The sequence below is a fragment of the Ambystoma mexicanum genome, chromosome 6q (genome assembly GCF_040938575.1).
Source record: "Ambystoma mexicanum isolate Mex_15411 chromosome 6q, UKY_AmexF1_1, whole genome shotgun sequence".
NCBI classification, from domain to species: domain Eukaryota; kingdom Metazoa; phylum Chordata; class Amphibia; order Caudata; family Ambystomatidae; genus Ambystoma; species Ambystoma mexicanum.
Window position 1 is genome coordinate 1,654,568,199 of NC_090937.1, and position 13,857 is coordinate 1,654,582,055.

The 13,857-nt window shown below is 50.0% G+C and overlaps 1 protein-coding gene across 3 annotated transcripts in view; it reads left to right on the forward strand.

Annotated features, from left to right (window-relative positions):
- Positions 1 to 13,857, forward strand: part of CCDC142 (coiled-coil domain containing 142) — a 314,222-nt gene that overhangs the window by 115,069 nt on the left and 185,296 nt on the right. For all 3 annotated transcript variants that reach the window (XM_069632485.1, XM_069632484.1, XM_069632486.1), the window contains exon 4: positions 2,742 to 2,828. In XM_069632485.1, the coding sequence (XP_069488586.1) occupies positions 2,742 to 2,828 (87 nt within the window). The remainder of the gene's footprint in view (positions 1 to 2,741; positions 2,829 to 13,857) is intronic.

Genomic DNA, 13,857 nt, shown 5'->3' on the forward strand with positions numbered 1-13,857 from the left:
TGCCATGCATATGGACTGCCTTAGTACAGTGTGCTCACAGCCCTGGGCCATAGGAAGAGGAGCATTATTGTGCCATGTGTAGACTGCCTTAGTACAGTGTGCTCACAGCCCTAGGTCATAAGAAGAGGAGCATTATTGTGCCATGCATATGGACTGCCTTAGTACAGTGTGCTCACAGCCCTAGGCCATAGGAAGAGGAGCATTATTGTGCCATGCATGGACTGCCTTAGTACAGTGTGCTCACAGCCCTAGGTCATAGAAAGAGGAGCATTATTGTGCCATGCATATGGACTGCCTTAGTACAGTGTGCTCACAGCCCTAGGTCATAGGAAGAGGAGCATTATTGTGCCATGCATATGGACTGCCTTAGTACAGTGTGCTCACAGCCCTAGGTCATAGGAAGAGGAGCATTATTGTGCCATGCATATGGACTGCCTTAGTACAGTGTGCTCACAGCCCTGGGCCATAGGAAGAGGAGCATTATTGTGCCATGCGTAGACTGCCTTAGTACAGTGTGCTCACAGCCCTAGGTCATAGGAAGAGGAGCATTATTGTGCCATGCATATGGACTGCCTTAGTACAGTGTGCTCACAGCCCTAGGTCATAGGAAGAGGAGCATTATTGTGCCATGCATATGGACTGCCTTAGTACAGTGTGCTCACAGCCCTGGGCCATAGGAAGAGGAGCATTATTGTGCCATGCATATGGACTGCCTTAGTACAGTGTGCTCACAGCCCTAGGTCATAGGAAGAGGAGCATTAGTGTGCCATGCATATGGACTGCCTTAGTACAGTGTGCTCACAGCCCTAGGTCATAGGAAGAGGAGCATTATTGTGCCATGCATATGGACTGCCTTAGTACAGTGTGCTCACAGCCCTAGGTCATAGGAAGAGGAGCATTATTGTGCCATGCATATGGACTGCCTTAGTACAGTGTGCACACAGCCCTAGGTCATAGGAAGAGGAGCATTAGTGTGCCATGCATATGGACTGCCTTAGTACAGTGTGCTCACAGCCCTAGGTCATAGGAAGAGGAGCATTATTGTGCCATGCATATGGACTGCCTTAGTACAGTGTGCTCACAGCCCTAGGTCATAGGAAGAGGAGCATTATTGTGCCATGCGTAGACTGCCTTAGTACAGTGTGCTCACAGCCCTAGGTCATAGGAAGAGGAGCATTATTGTGCCATGCATATGGACTGCCTTAGTACAGTGTGCCCACAGCCCTGGGCCATAGGAAGAGGAGCATTATTGTGCCATGTGTAGACTGCCTTAGTACAGTGTGCTCACAGCCCTAGGTCATAGGAAGAGGAGCATTATTGTGCCATGCGTAGACTGCCTTAGTACAGTGTTCTCACAGCCCTAGGTCATAGGAAGAGGAGCATTATTGTGCCATGCGTAGACTGCCTTAGTACAGTGTGCTCACAGCCCTAGGTCATAGGAAGAGGAGCATTATTGTGCCATGCATATGGACTGCCTTAGTACAGTGTGCTCACAGCCCTGGGCCATAGGAAGAGGAGCATTATTGTGCCATGTGTAGACTGCCTTAGTACAGTGTGCTCACAGCCCTAGGTCATAGGAAGAGGAGCATTATTGTGCCATGCATATGGACTGCCTTAGTACAGTGTGCTCACAGCCCTAGGTCATAGGAAGAGGAGCATTATTGTGCCATGCGTAGACTACCTTAGTACAGTGTGCTCACAGCCCTAGGTCATAGGAAGAGGAGCATTATTGTGCCATGCATATGGACTGCCTTAGTACAGTGTGCTCACAGCCCTGGGCCATAGGAAGAGGAGCATTATTGTGCCATGTGTAGACTGCCTTAGTACAGTGTGCTCACAGCCCTAGGTCATAGGAAGAGGAGCATTATTGTGCCATGCATATGGACTGCCTTAGTACAGTGTGCTCACAGCCCTAGGTCATAGGAAGAGGAGCATTATTGTGCCATGCGTAGACAGCCTTAGTACAGTGTGCTCACAGCCCTAGGTCATAGGAAGAGGAGCATTATTGTGCCATGCGTAGACTGCCTTAGTACAGTGTGCTCACAGCCCTGGGCCATAGGAAGAGGAGCATTATTGTGCCATGCATATGGACTGCCTTAGTACAGTGTGCTCACAGCCCTAGGTCATAGGAAGAGGAGCATTATTGTGCCATGCATATGGACTGCCTTAGTACAGTGTGCTCACAGCCCTAGGTCATAGGAAGAGGAGCATTATTGTGCCATGCGTAGACTGCCTTAGTACAGTGTGCTCACAGCCCTAGGTCATAGGAAGAGGAGCATTATTGTGCCATGCATATGGACTGCCTTAGTACAGTGTGCTCACAGCCCTCGGTCATAGGAAGAGGAGCATTATTGTGCCATGCATATGGACTGCCTTAGTACAGTGTGCTCACAGCCCTGGGCCATAGGAAGAGGAGCATTATTGTGCCATGCGTAGACTGCCTTAGCACAGTATGCTCACAGCCCTGGGCCATAGGAAGAGGAGCATTATTGTGCCATGCATATGGACTGCCTTAGTACAGTGTGCTCACATCCCTAGGTCATAGGAAGAGGAGCATTATTGTGCCATGCATATGGACTGCCTTAGCACAGTGTGCTCACAGCCCTAGGTCATAGGAAGAGGAGCATTATTGTGCCATGCATATGGACTGCCTTAGCACAGTATGCTCACAGCCATAGGCCATAGGAAAAGAAGCGTTATTATGCCATATCCTTACTATGACATTTTCCTTCTCATTTAAGGAGCAGTTCCAGAAGAGTGTGTGCTGGAGGGGCGCACCCTGTGCTTGGAGCTGCTTACTCGGACAGTGTTTATATGCTGGGATCGAGGTAAGTGCACTGTGCTAATGGGAGGGTGGGCCTTCCAGCTTACTGTTTCACATGCCTCTAACTCCAATAAGATTTCAGAACTGTGATTAAAAAATAAAGCCTGTTTGGAAAAGCTTATTGGGTTAGGGTTGCCATCCTCTTGGCTTTTCACAGAAAAGTAATTTTTGTTGTTGTTGTTGGTTCAGCAGTATGAGACATCAAAGACTAAAACTGAATAACGTGTTTAAAGACGGGAGAGTGATAGGAAGGGTAAAGTAAGTAAGAAACAGAAAGGGGGACATGGAAGAGAGATTGAGAAGGAAGAGGCAGAGATAAGGGAAAGAAATATGCAATCAGATCAGATACTGGGAGTAACGAGGATAAGGATAGGGGGCGAGCTAGAGCAATGAGGAAACGGAGTAAGAGAAAGGATGGCCATAGCCTGAATGATACACCTGAGAGAAAGAGGCAAAGTGAAAGTAAATGGTGTTAGAAATGACTCCACAATTACTCCAAAGTCTCAGTGATGGTACAAAGGGTTTTATTTCAATATCCAGAGCCTTCCCTCCACCTCGTCTAAATGGCACCACTCCTTGTGCTCCCTACTCCCCAGGTTAGAATATACAGCTGATTCCACTCTCCTGTCTCAGTTCTTCCTTGTGCTAGAAGTGAGGTTATGCAGCGGAATGAAACTCCCTCAGGGACTTCCTAAACTGTCCCCACGCTATTCAAGGGTGAGCATTCTAAAACAGTTATTGGATTGTGCCTTTCGGATCGTCTTCCTGATTCAGGTCTCCTTTCTATCACACCCATTGATTCCTCTCACTTCCTTATATTCTCTGCTTGCTACTGTGGCGTGCTGGAGGAAGGAGTCGGGCAAAGGAGTGTCATATTAACTTATGTTTTATTCAAAGTAATAAAGAAAAGAACTACATCTCCCTAGCTCTGAAGGCTTTTCCCTACCTAACTAAATATAACTGGGGTGCTCGTCGCTAGGGTGGATGTCCACCTGATTGTCTGTCCTCTATTTGAACTAGCCTACTCTAGCCATACCACTGAACAAAAAACATAAATGTAATACTGCACAAGGAGAATTACTCCCTTCTGGTTCAGTGGGGATCGGCCCTTGGGGGAAGTCTTTTACAATAGTTCATCTTCCAGGAGAATGACTCCCTTCCCCTGGCTCAACAAGATCAGTATGTTGGCTTCTGGCTGATAGTTCTTTATAAAATGTTCTGTTTCAACACACAGTTTTGGTATAAGAGTGTGGTAAAAATGCAAGTTCAGCGCGGTAAAAAGCAACAAATTTACCAGCTGCGGGACTAGCCTATTAAAAGGGGAGGGGGCTTCATTGATGGCCACACTTTTATATGCATTCGGCTGGTGCATGCACAATAATTGTGTTTTAAACTAACAACATATAGGCAACAAAGTTGAGTCACAGCTAAGTATACAAAGTTTAACGTTAGATCGAGGCGCAGTGAATAGGCCTCAAAGCATGCTTTTTAGAAACATGTTCACATTTCATTAACTTGCTTAGCTGCCGCAGAGGCTGGCAGCACTTTGCAAATGACACGTTCCCAGCATCGTACGGTAGGAAGCGAACAGACTTTATTACTTTTGACATCAGGAAGCAGAGCTACTCTTAAGTCCTGTGCCCTTTCCTCCATACTGTATGGCCGTCCCTCGCTAGGGATGGAAGACGGAACCTTTTTCACCAGAAAAAACCTTCTTCTCCTTTAAACTTAGAGGCAGGCTGGGGCGGGGCCTTGGGAGCATGCGCTCGCCACTGACGCCACTCCTTTTCCGCGTCGAATGGAACGGGCAATTTCACCAGCGCTCCTGGGTTTGTCTTCGGCCATGTAATACCACGCGCTCTTTCCTGGACATTTCTTATTTCTTTCTTTTCAATAGGTACTTGGTCCTCGGACCCCACGCTCCTCCCCGGCGCATGACAAATTCAGCGGGCTTCAGCAGGTGTTCCGCCTGAGAGGGGCTCTCCCCTACGTCTGACCCCCACGCTTTTTGCCTCCGCTACCTTTGCCCCAACCACGGCTGGGAGGGCTGGTCCGCATACGATGCACAAACTCCACGTGCACTGAAGAACAGGCTAGCTCGGTGGAGGGAGCTCTTCCAAAAGTCACCTCCGGAAGACTTAAAGGACTTCATCAAACATTGTTCGAGGCCAAAGGCAAGGCCTCTATTTTCCATTGCACCCTGTAAGGGCGATTCCTTCCCAAGGAAGCGCCTGAGCGGGAGGAACCTCTCGGGTTCTCACACCAGCACAAATACAGAGGCTAGTCCAGCTACCAGCCTCATAGATGAGGTTTCTCCAGATCCTACTGGTATCTGTGCTGAGGGGCAGCAAGGTTATTTTACCAGGGTCACACCCTATTACCAGCATTCTGTCCGAGGGGGCGTCTGCACGCAGCACTACCAGCACTTCTGCCGAGGGCACGCCGCCTTCCAGTCTTCGGCCTGAGGTGCAGTGTAGGCCACATGTTCCAACACAAAGCGTCTTGGACGAGGCTGGGCCCAGTGAGCCAGGCACCACGACTTCAGCACGCAGCTCGACTAAATGGCTGCTGTGCCAAACAAAATGGCCGCTCATACAACGCCACTCCTAGGAACGGAGCAGGTGGAGGAAAGAGTTATAAGGTGGGACTGGTGTCAACCAGGTACATGGCCTACAGTTTATCCATCAGCAGAGCAGGGCAGGTATCCACTGCACCCCAGGCAGAGTGCGCCCTGGCCCCAGCAGCCTTCGGCCACTGTCTATATCGGCTGCCACCTCTTCAGCCTTCGAAGACAGGTTCTTCGAAAGGTTCTGATCGCTTATGCATACCCCTTAAATGGGAGCCATCCTCTGGGATTCTATCGCGGACATGCCCCCCCCCCCCCAGTCACTCCACCTGCGCCCAAAGTCATTCCTCCTATGACTCTGGAACCTCAGGCCCTTGTGCAGCTCCCGCGGCCTCTGCAGGCTCCTTTGATTCTTGCTCACCTACCTTCCACAGTTCAGATGGCCCATCACCAGCCTCCACAACAGCCACCGGCTCCAGTCACCACACCGCAGCCCACGGCATCCAGCACTCCACCTCCCGCTCCGGACCAGCCGGACACTTGGTTGGACACAGATGATGACGAGGAGGACCCCGACACGCCATCCTCCGCCAGGGCCTTTCATGAACACCTTGCAGGTATGGCAGAATATTTGTCCCTTCCTCAGCCTGAGGTCACGCACCCTGAGGAGGGTTCTTGGTAGAAGTCCTCACCCTCAGACCCCTACCACAAAGGGGATCCCGATGCAGAAAGATGTCCTAATCCTGGCCAGGAGGGGGTGGCTCAAGCTGCACTCGGCCCAGCCTGTCAATCGGCGCCTCAACGCCAGGTATAGGCAGATGGAGGGGGATACACTCTTGCTTTCGATGCATCCTCAAACGCACTCCTCAGTGATCGCTGCAGCGTCACTTTACTCTAAGCCTCAGTTGTCCTCGGCCACCTTGTCCTCGATGCTGCTAGGCAAGGAGGAGAAGATCTTGGAGGCGTACGGGAAAAAGCTGTACTCCAACGCCTCCTTGGACCTGACTAGGAGAAGCCAGGCTGGTAGCGCAGGACATCATGGAGTCCACCGTGGCCCACATTGATACCTTTGGCCATCTGCATCGCCACGGACACGAGAAGGACGGCCTGGCTCCGGGCTACTAAGTTTAATCCTGATGTGCAGGAACGCATATTGGACCTTCCGTTCTAGGGTAGTGACCTCTTTCACTCCACCACGGATGAGGAATTAGATAAAGACTTTGCGGTTTGCGAGCTGTTCTTTTTATCTATTCTTAGTAAGACCACGGCCAAGGCATACACCCAGTAACATCAACGCTCTGACAAGGGGCGGGCGTTTGGCGGGTTCCGGGGCTTCCAAGAACGGAGTTCAGACAACCTGACAGTTCTCTGAGTCAGCACCGGCGGAAACAACGAAAGGGGGCGGGGGGGTTCCAGTGCCCCTCCCCTCCTCTGCCACAGATTGGAACAGCAACTCTGTTGGCGGAGATCCGGTCACTCGTCGAGAACCAGGCAGTGGAAGAGGTCCCTACTTCCCAGAGAGGCTTGGGCTCCTATTTGAGGATTTTCACCATACAGAAGGAAGAACCTGGCTGGCCTGAGAGTTGTGTTGGACCTTTCCACCCTCAACCTCTCCCTTCCTCTGCTAAAATTCAAGATGGTTACGCCAGCACTCATTGCAGAGACACTGGAGAGGGGAGACTGGATGTGCTCCCTGGATCTGAAGGACGCGTATCTACACGTCCCGATTTGGCAGCCACATTGTTCTTTACTCCCGTTCAGGATCATGGGTTGCCATTTCCAGTACAATGTACTACCCTTTGGCCTCAATTCAGCCCCCAGGGTATTTACCAGGTTAATGAATGCAGTGGCAGCCCTCCTCAGGGCTCAGGGCCACCACGTCTTCCCGTACCTGTATGACTGGCTCGTCAGGGCTACATCCCCGGAGGCGGTCCACCATGCCTCCTCCCCACTGATGAACACACTCCGTGACCTGGGGTTCACTGTCAACCTCAAGAAGTCTCAGCTGCAGCCTACGCAGAGCCTGAGCTTCCTGGGCCTCATCTGGGATACAAGCTCCGAAAGAGTCTTTCCCTCGGAGGACAAAATCACGGCTATCAAGAGGGACACTACTCCCTTCGTCTACAGGACATTGACCTCGGCCTGGTGGTACCAACACTTGTTGGGTATACTGGTAGTGGTTCTACTGGTCGTACCCCACACAATACTCAGGATGAGGAGATTACAGCTGCACTTCACAGCCTCATGGAATCGGGAGAAGGGCTCCCAAGCGGAGCTGGTCAGCATTCCTCCTTTTCTCCACTCAGACCTCACGTGGTGGTCCGCGGACTGCAACCTGAGGACGGGCAGGCCCTTCCGGCAGAAGGCCCCTCAGGTCACCATTACTACGGACTCTTCTCTAGAAGGCTGGGTCGCCACTCTCCGCAGCCACATTGTCCATGGAGTCTGGACTCGGCAGGAGTCTTGCATCAATTGATTGGAACTGAAGGCCATCTGGCTGGCTCTTTAGTTTAGTTTAGTTTATTATTTGTATAGCGCCGCCTGGCCCTGGGGCATCCAGGCGCTTGGCATGGTTACAGACGTAGCCAAGAGATTACATGTTCCATAGATAGACAGTAAAAGTTGTCGCGACTTAATAAGAACGTTACTGATAGTATACACAGTTATCATACATTTGCAAGATTAGAGCATGTGCAGGATAAGCAGGCATTAATTACAGTAACTACAATGATAGGTTGGAATTCTGGGCTTCTTTGGCCCGTATCCAGTTTTTGGCATTGTGTCTGAATCTGTGAAAGGAAGGTTCGGATCTGAGATTAATAGGGAGAGAGTTCCACAATTTAGTGGCAAGCATAGGGAAGCTTGTGTCGCCTGCTTTTTGGAGCTTGAAATCTCGGGATGGTTAGGCAGTGTGATTGGGCAGAACTGGTTGGGCGGGCTGCGGTGTGGTGTGTGAAATTATCTGAGAGATATCTAGGTGCTTGGTGGGTTAAGCATTTGTGAGTAAGGGAGAGTGTTTTATATTCGATCCTCTGTGGTATGGAGAGCCATTGACAGGATCGTCTGGCGTCTGTAATGTGTTCATGTTTGGGTATATTCAGTGCTGCTCTTAGTGCGCTATTCTGGATAACTTGCAGCTTATTAATGTTCTTTTGGCTAGTACCCAAGTACAGGGCTTTGCAATAATCAACTTTAGATAGTACCAGTGCTCTTGCTAGGGTGATGCACTTGTTGGTCGAGAGGTAGGGTCTGCTGGCGTTGATGAGTTTGCATGTGTAGGTGGAGGAAGATGAGATAGCATTGATTTGTCTTGTCAGAGTGAGAGAAGAGTCAAGGTAGAGCCCAAGAGTTTTGACGCTGTTGGAGACGGTAATGTTGTTGCCGTCAATGGTGAAGGTCTGGTAAAGTTTGTCAAGGTTGTTGAGTCTGGATTGGGTGCCTAGGAGCAGGAGCTTGGTCTTCTCGTCGTTGAGGCATGGGCCATGTTTGGCCATCCATTCTTGAATAATGGAGTAGATGTTGTTGAGTACTGTCTTGTCGGTGGCATAGTCTCCTGTTAGTGGTATGAGTATTTGAGTGTCATCTGCATAGTTAGTGTAGATGACACCCAAGTGGTCCAGTATGTCGAAGAGGGGTTTTGTTAAAACGTTGTAGAGCGTGGGTGAGACACAGGAGCCTTGGGGGACGCCACATGTAATGGGGGCTGGTTCAGCAGCAGCTGTCGGGGCAAAGACCCTCATGGAAATATTGTTCAAGAAGGATTGAATCCAGGCATTAGCTTTGTCAGAGAAGTTGGCTGCTGAGGCTAGGTGTTTGCAAAGAATGTCGTGATTTACTAAATCAAAGGCAGCTGACAGGTCGAGGAGGAGAAGGAGGGCTAGCTTGCAGTTGTCTTTGAGGTTGTCCATTTGTGTCTTGAGATCTAACAGGGCTGTCTCGGTGCCGTGTTTGGGCCGGAAGCCCGATTGTCTTAGCCCTAATAGGTTGTTTTTCTCTAGGTGGCTCTGGATTTGCAAGTAGGCGGCTCGGTCGAGGATTTTTAGGAGGAAGGGTACTGTGGTGATTGGTCTGTAATTAGTAGGGACGCTAGGGTCTAACGTGGGTTTCTTTAGTAGAGGTAACACCCAGGAGTCTTTGAGGTTGTTGGGTACTATACTGGAAGTGAAGGACATGTTGATGAGAGATGTGATAAAAGGGGCAAGATCTTTGGCTGCGTCTTTGATGATTGGTGCAGGGCAGATGTCGCCTTGGCATGTGGAGGGTTTTAATGAATTGATTGTCTTCAACCTCGGTGATGGTGATGGTGGAGAATTCAAATAAGTTATTTCCGTTCAGTTGTGAATTGTGGATGGGAGCGAAGGGCTTGTCTGCGGGTGTGAGACTTTCTTTTTTTAGCTCTATTTTAGCTTGTAGCATGGCAATTTTGCCTAGGAGTGCTTCTTGTATTTTGGTGCACCAGGTGGTGTCTTTGGTACATGTGTCTGGGATGGGGGATGGGGATTTGAGGTCTCTTAGTATATTAAAGAGCTCTTTGGTATTGGATTTGGCATTGCAGGTTCTTTCATTATGCATGTTTTTTTTTTGTTTGGATGATAGCAGATTTGTAGGTATTGGAGTTTATGGAATAGGATATTTTATTGTTGGCGGATGGAGACTGTTTCCATGCTGATTCAGTTTGTCTTTTGATTTTACAGAGGGTTCTTAGTTCGGGAGTGAACCAAGAGTTGAGATGGGCTCGGGGTTTGGCTTTCCTTAGTTTGAGTGGTGCTACAGTGTCTATGGCTTTGAGAATAGTTGTATTATAGAGGTCTACTAGCTCAGTGGGGTTGGTGATGGCGGGTGAATAGTCGATGATGGGTTGGAGTAGAGGGAGGAGTTTCTCTACCGTGATGTGTTTGCTATTTCTTGTAAATGTGGGTGGGGCGTTGGGAGAGAGCATATTATTTTGTTTGTTTTTATTGATGGTGAAAGTGATCAGATGGTGGTCGGTCCAGGCGCATGGTGTGTTGGAGAGGATAGTGGTGTTACAATTGAGGTCTGCTATCCAGTCAAGGGTGCAGCCTTTGTTGTGTGTGGGTAGAGTAATGTGGTGGGCGAAGCCTAGTTCAGAAATGGTGTTAGCGATGGTGCTTGCTTTGTCGTCCTTCATGACATTGAGTCCGAGATTGAAATCGCCTAGGATCAGTACTCGAGAGTTGGGTTTGGTGTTGTTGGAGAGCAGGAGGGCTATATCGCCGTTAAATGAGGGTATGTGACCAGGCGGTCTGTAGATAAGATGGGTGGTGATTGTGCTTGTGTTAGTAGTGGCTAGTTTAATGATAAGTAGTTCTGCAGACGGGAGTGATTGGTTTTGTATGTGTCGTATGTTGAGGGAGCTTCTTGCGATAATGGCTACACCGCCGCCTTTGGCTGTTTGTCTGTCTGTGCGGTATATGGTGTAGTCACTAGGGATGGCTAGCGCGTGGGTGGGGCCTAATGCTGCACGGAGCCAGGTCTCAGTGATGGCTATAAAGTCTAGTTCGTTGAGAGAGATGATGTCGGAAATATCTAAGGCATGGGCGACTAGCGATCTAGCGTTGATGAGTGCGCCTTTGATAGTATCAGTGGTAACTTGGTGAGATTTGTTTTTGGGTGTGCGGGGGAGGAGGCTTTGGAGTGAGGAGTGGTCTGGTCGGGTGATGCTAAAGGATGTGTGATGTGCGTAGATAGTTTGTGCTTGGTTGTCCTATTTCTGGGTCCTTTCTTCCTCTCATTGAAGGCAGGGTAGTACTTATCCAGACGCACAACTCCACTAGCATTTACTATGTCAACAGGCAGGGGGGGAACCAAGTCCCCTCCACTGTGCAACCTAGCAATCAGCATGTGGGAATGGGCACTGGAGAACAACATCTACCTCATGGCCGTCCACCTCCCGGGCGAATCCAACCTGGAAGTGGACAGGCTCAGCAAACTGGGAGTGGATAATTAGGAGTGGCAATTGAACAACCTGGTACTGAAGGAGATCTTCCTCAGATGGCGGCACCCGCAAGTGGATCTGTTTGCCTCCTGGGACAACAGGAAATGCCAGCAGTTCACCTTGTGGCAGGGCCCTTGGGTGACGAATTCCAGATACAGTGGAACGGCAAGACGGCTTATGCCTTCTGGTCCACAGGGTGATTTGCAAGATAAAGGAATCTGGTCACCTCAGAATCATTCTGATAGCTCAATGTTGGCTGGCAAGCCCGAGATTCTCCGAGCTCCTCAGCCTATCGGACAGGCCACCCATTCACCTACCGCTGGGCCCAGCTCATCTCCGGGCAAAGCAGGGGGGCAGAGTAGTCCACCCCACCTCTCACAAGTTAGCCCTCGCAGCATGGTTCCTGAGCAGGTCACGCTGAAACACTTGAGCCTTTCTCAGGCTAACCTAGAGATCATTCAGGGTGCCAGGAGCAAAGCTACTAGGAGCCAATACAAGAGCAAATGGTCTAGATTCTGCCATTGGGCTGACTCTAAGGAGATCGACCCCCTTAAGTGCACTTTGGAAGATGTGCTCTCCTTCTCAGCGCACCTTGCCCACTCTGGCGTACAGGTGGACGCATGCCGCACTTATTTGGCAGCCATAAGGGCTTACAGGAATTCGGAGGAGGGCCTATTCTCCTCAAACCCAGTGGTCAAACGACATTTGGCGGGCCTCCACAGACTCTATCCACCTATAAAGAAGCCACACCCTGTGGGGGTCCTCAATGTAGTGTTGGCCGCCTTAGCGCACAAACCATTCGAGCCAATGGCATCCGCGGACATCAGGCTGGTCACCATTAAGACATCTCTGCTGGTGGGACTCACCTCAGCTCTCAAAGTCAGCGAGCTACAGGCTCTGGTGGCATCGGAACTCTACACAACCTTTCACAAGGACAAGGTGGTCCTACGGACGCACCCTGCTTTCCTGCCCAAAGTAGCCTCCTCTTTCCATCTTAACGAGGAGATAGTCTTACCCACTTTAGGATGAGCCTCCGAGAGTCTTGCACTGTCTGGATGTCAAACGCACTCTGAAATACTAGCTAGACAGGACCAAGGACTTCCACAAGTCGGCCGCTCTTTTTGTCACCTTCAGTGGTTCGAGGCCCGGTTATCAGGCTTCCAAGGCCTCCATAGCAAGGTGGATGGTTTTGGCCATCAAGGAGGCCTATGAGGGGCAGCACAAGCCATTAACATTTATTTATTTATTTATTTATTCGCATTTGTATAGCGCACTTGCAGCCCATGGACATCGAGGCGCTGTTACAAGTAAGTGTTGGATTCTTAATTCAGCAGATATGCATGAGACCAGAGGTCTTATGGATACAAAATTACAGGCATAGTTGCAGGTGAGGCATGATATTCATAATACAGTAACAGAATGCATTCAGGTACGTTTCATACAAAGAGCTTGGTTTTAACAGCTTTGCGGAAGGCTTGGTGGGATTCAATCATTCTGATGTGAGGTGGCAGTGCGTTCCAGTGGGTGGCGGCCCGAGTGGGAAAGCTGGCGCCGCCAGCGCGCACCTTGCGTGATTTGGGCCTGACAATCGTGTTGGAATAGCACGTTCTTAATGGTCTGGTGGCAGAATGCTTGGAGATTCTTTGGGTCAAGTATGGTGGAGCAAGTTCATGGAGGCATTTGTGGGTGAGGGCGAGTGTTTTGAAGACAATCCTCTCTTTCACCGGGAGCCAATGTGCCTGTCTTCTGACTTCTGAGATGTGGTCTTTTCTAGCGGTACCTGTGGCCGCCCTAAGTGCATTATTTTGAACTAGCTGAAGTTTGGCCAGGTTCTTGTTGGAGGTCCCAACGAGTAGGGCATTACAGTAGTCCAGCCTGGATCCAATTATTGCCCTAGCAATGGTGAGGCAATTCTGGCGTGACAGGAAAGGTCTGGCAGCGTTGAGGACTTTCGAGTAATAGGCTGAGGAGGAGGCAATAGCATTGACCTGTCTATCCATTGACAAGTCGGAGTCTAGGTAGACTCCGAGTGTCTTCACATGTTTGGAGACCTTGATGGGAATGTTATCAATAGTGAAGGAAGTGTACTGTTCACCGAGGTTCCCCAGCGTGGAAGGTGCTCCTATGAGGAGGAGTTCGGTTTTTTCACTATTAAGGCATAGCCAGTTATCTGCCATCCATGATTGGATAGTGGAGTAGATGGTGGTAAGAGTTTTTGTATCCGCCAAGTAATCGCCTGTGAGTGGGATGAGGACCTGGGTGTCATCCGCATAGTTTGTATACGAGATGCCCAGGGAGTCAAGGATGCTGAACAGTGGCCTCGTGAAGAGGTTGTAAAGCGTGGGCGCGATACATGAACCCTGAGGCACACCGCAGGTGATGTGGCTAGGGGTGGCACAGGCTGAGTCGGAGAAGACTTTCATGGCCCTTTCTTGGAGGAAGGAGGTAATCCATTCGCAGGCTTTGGGGGAAAAGTTAGCTTGGGTAGCTAAATGGCGACACAAGGTGTTG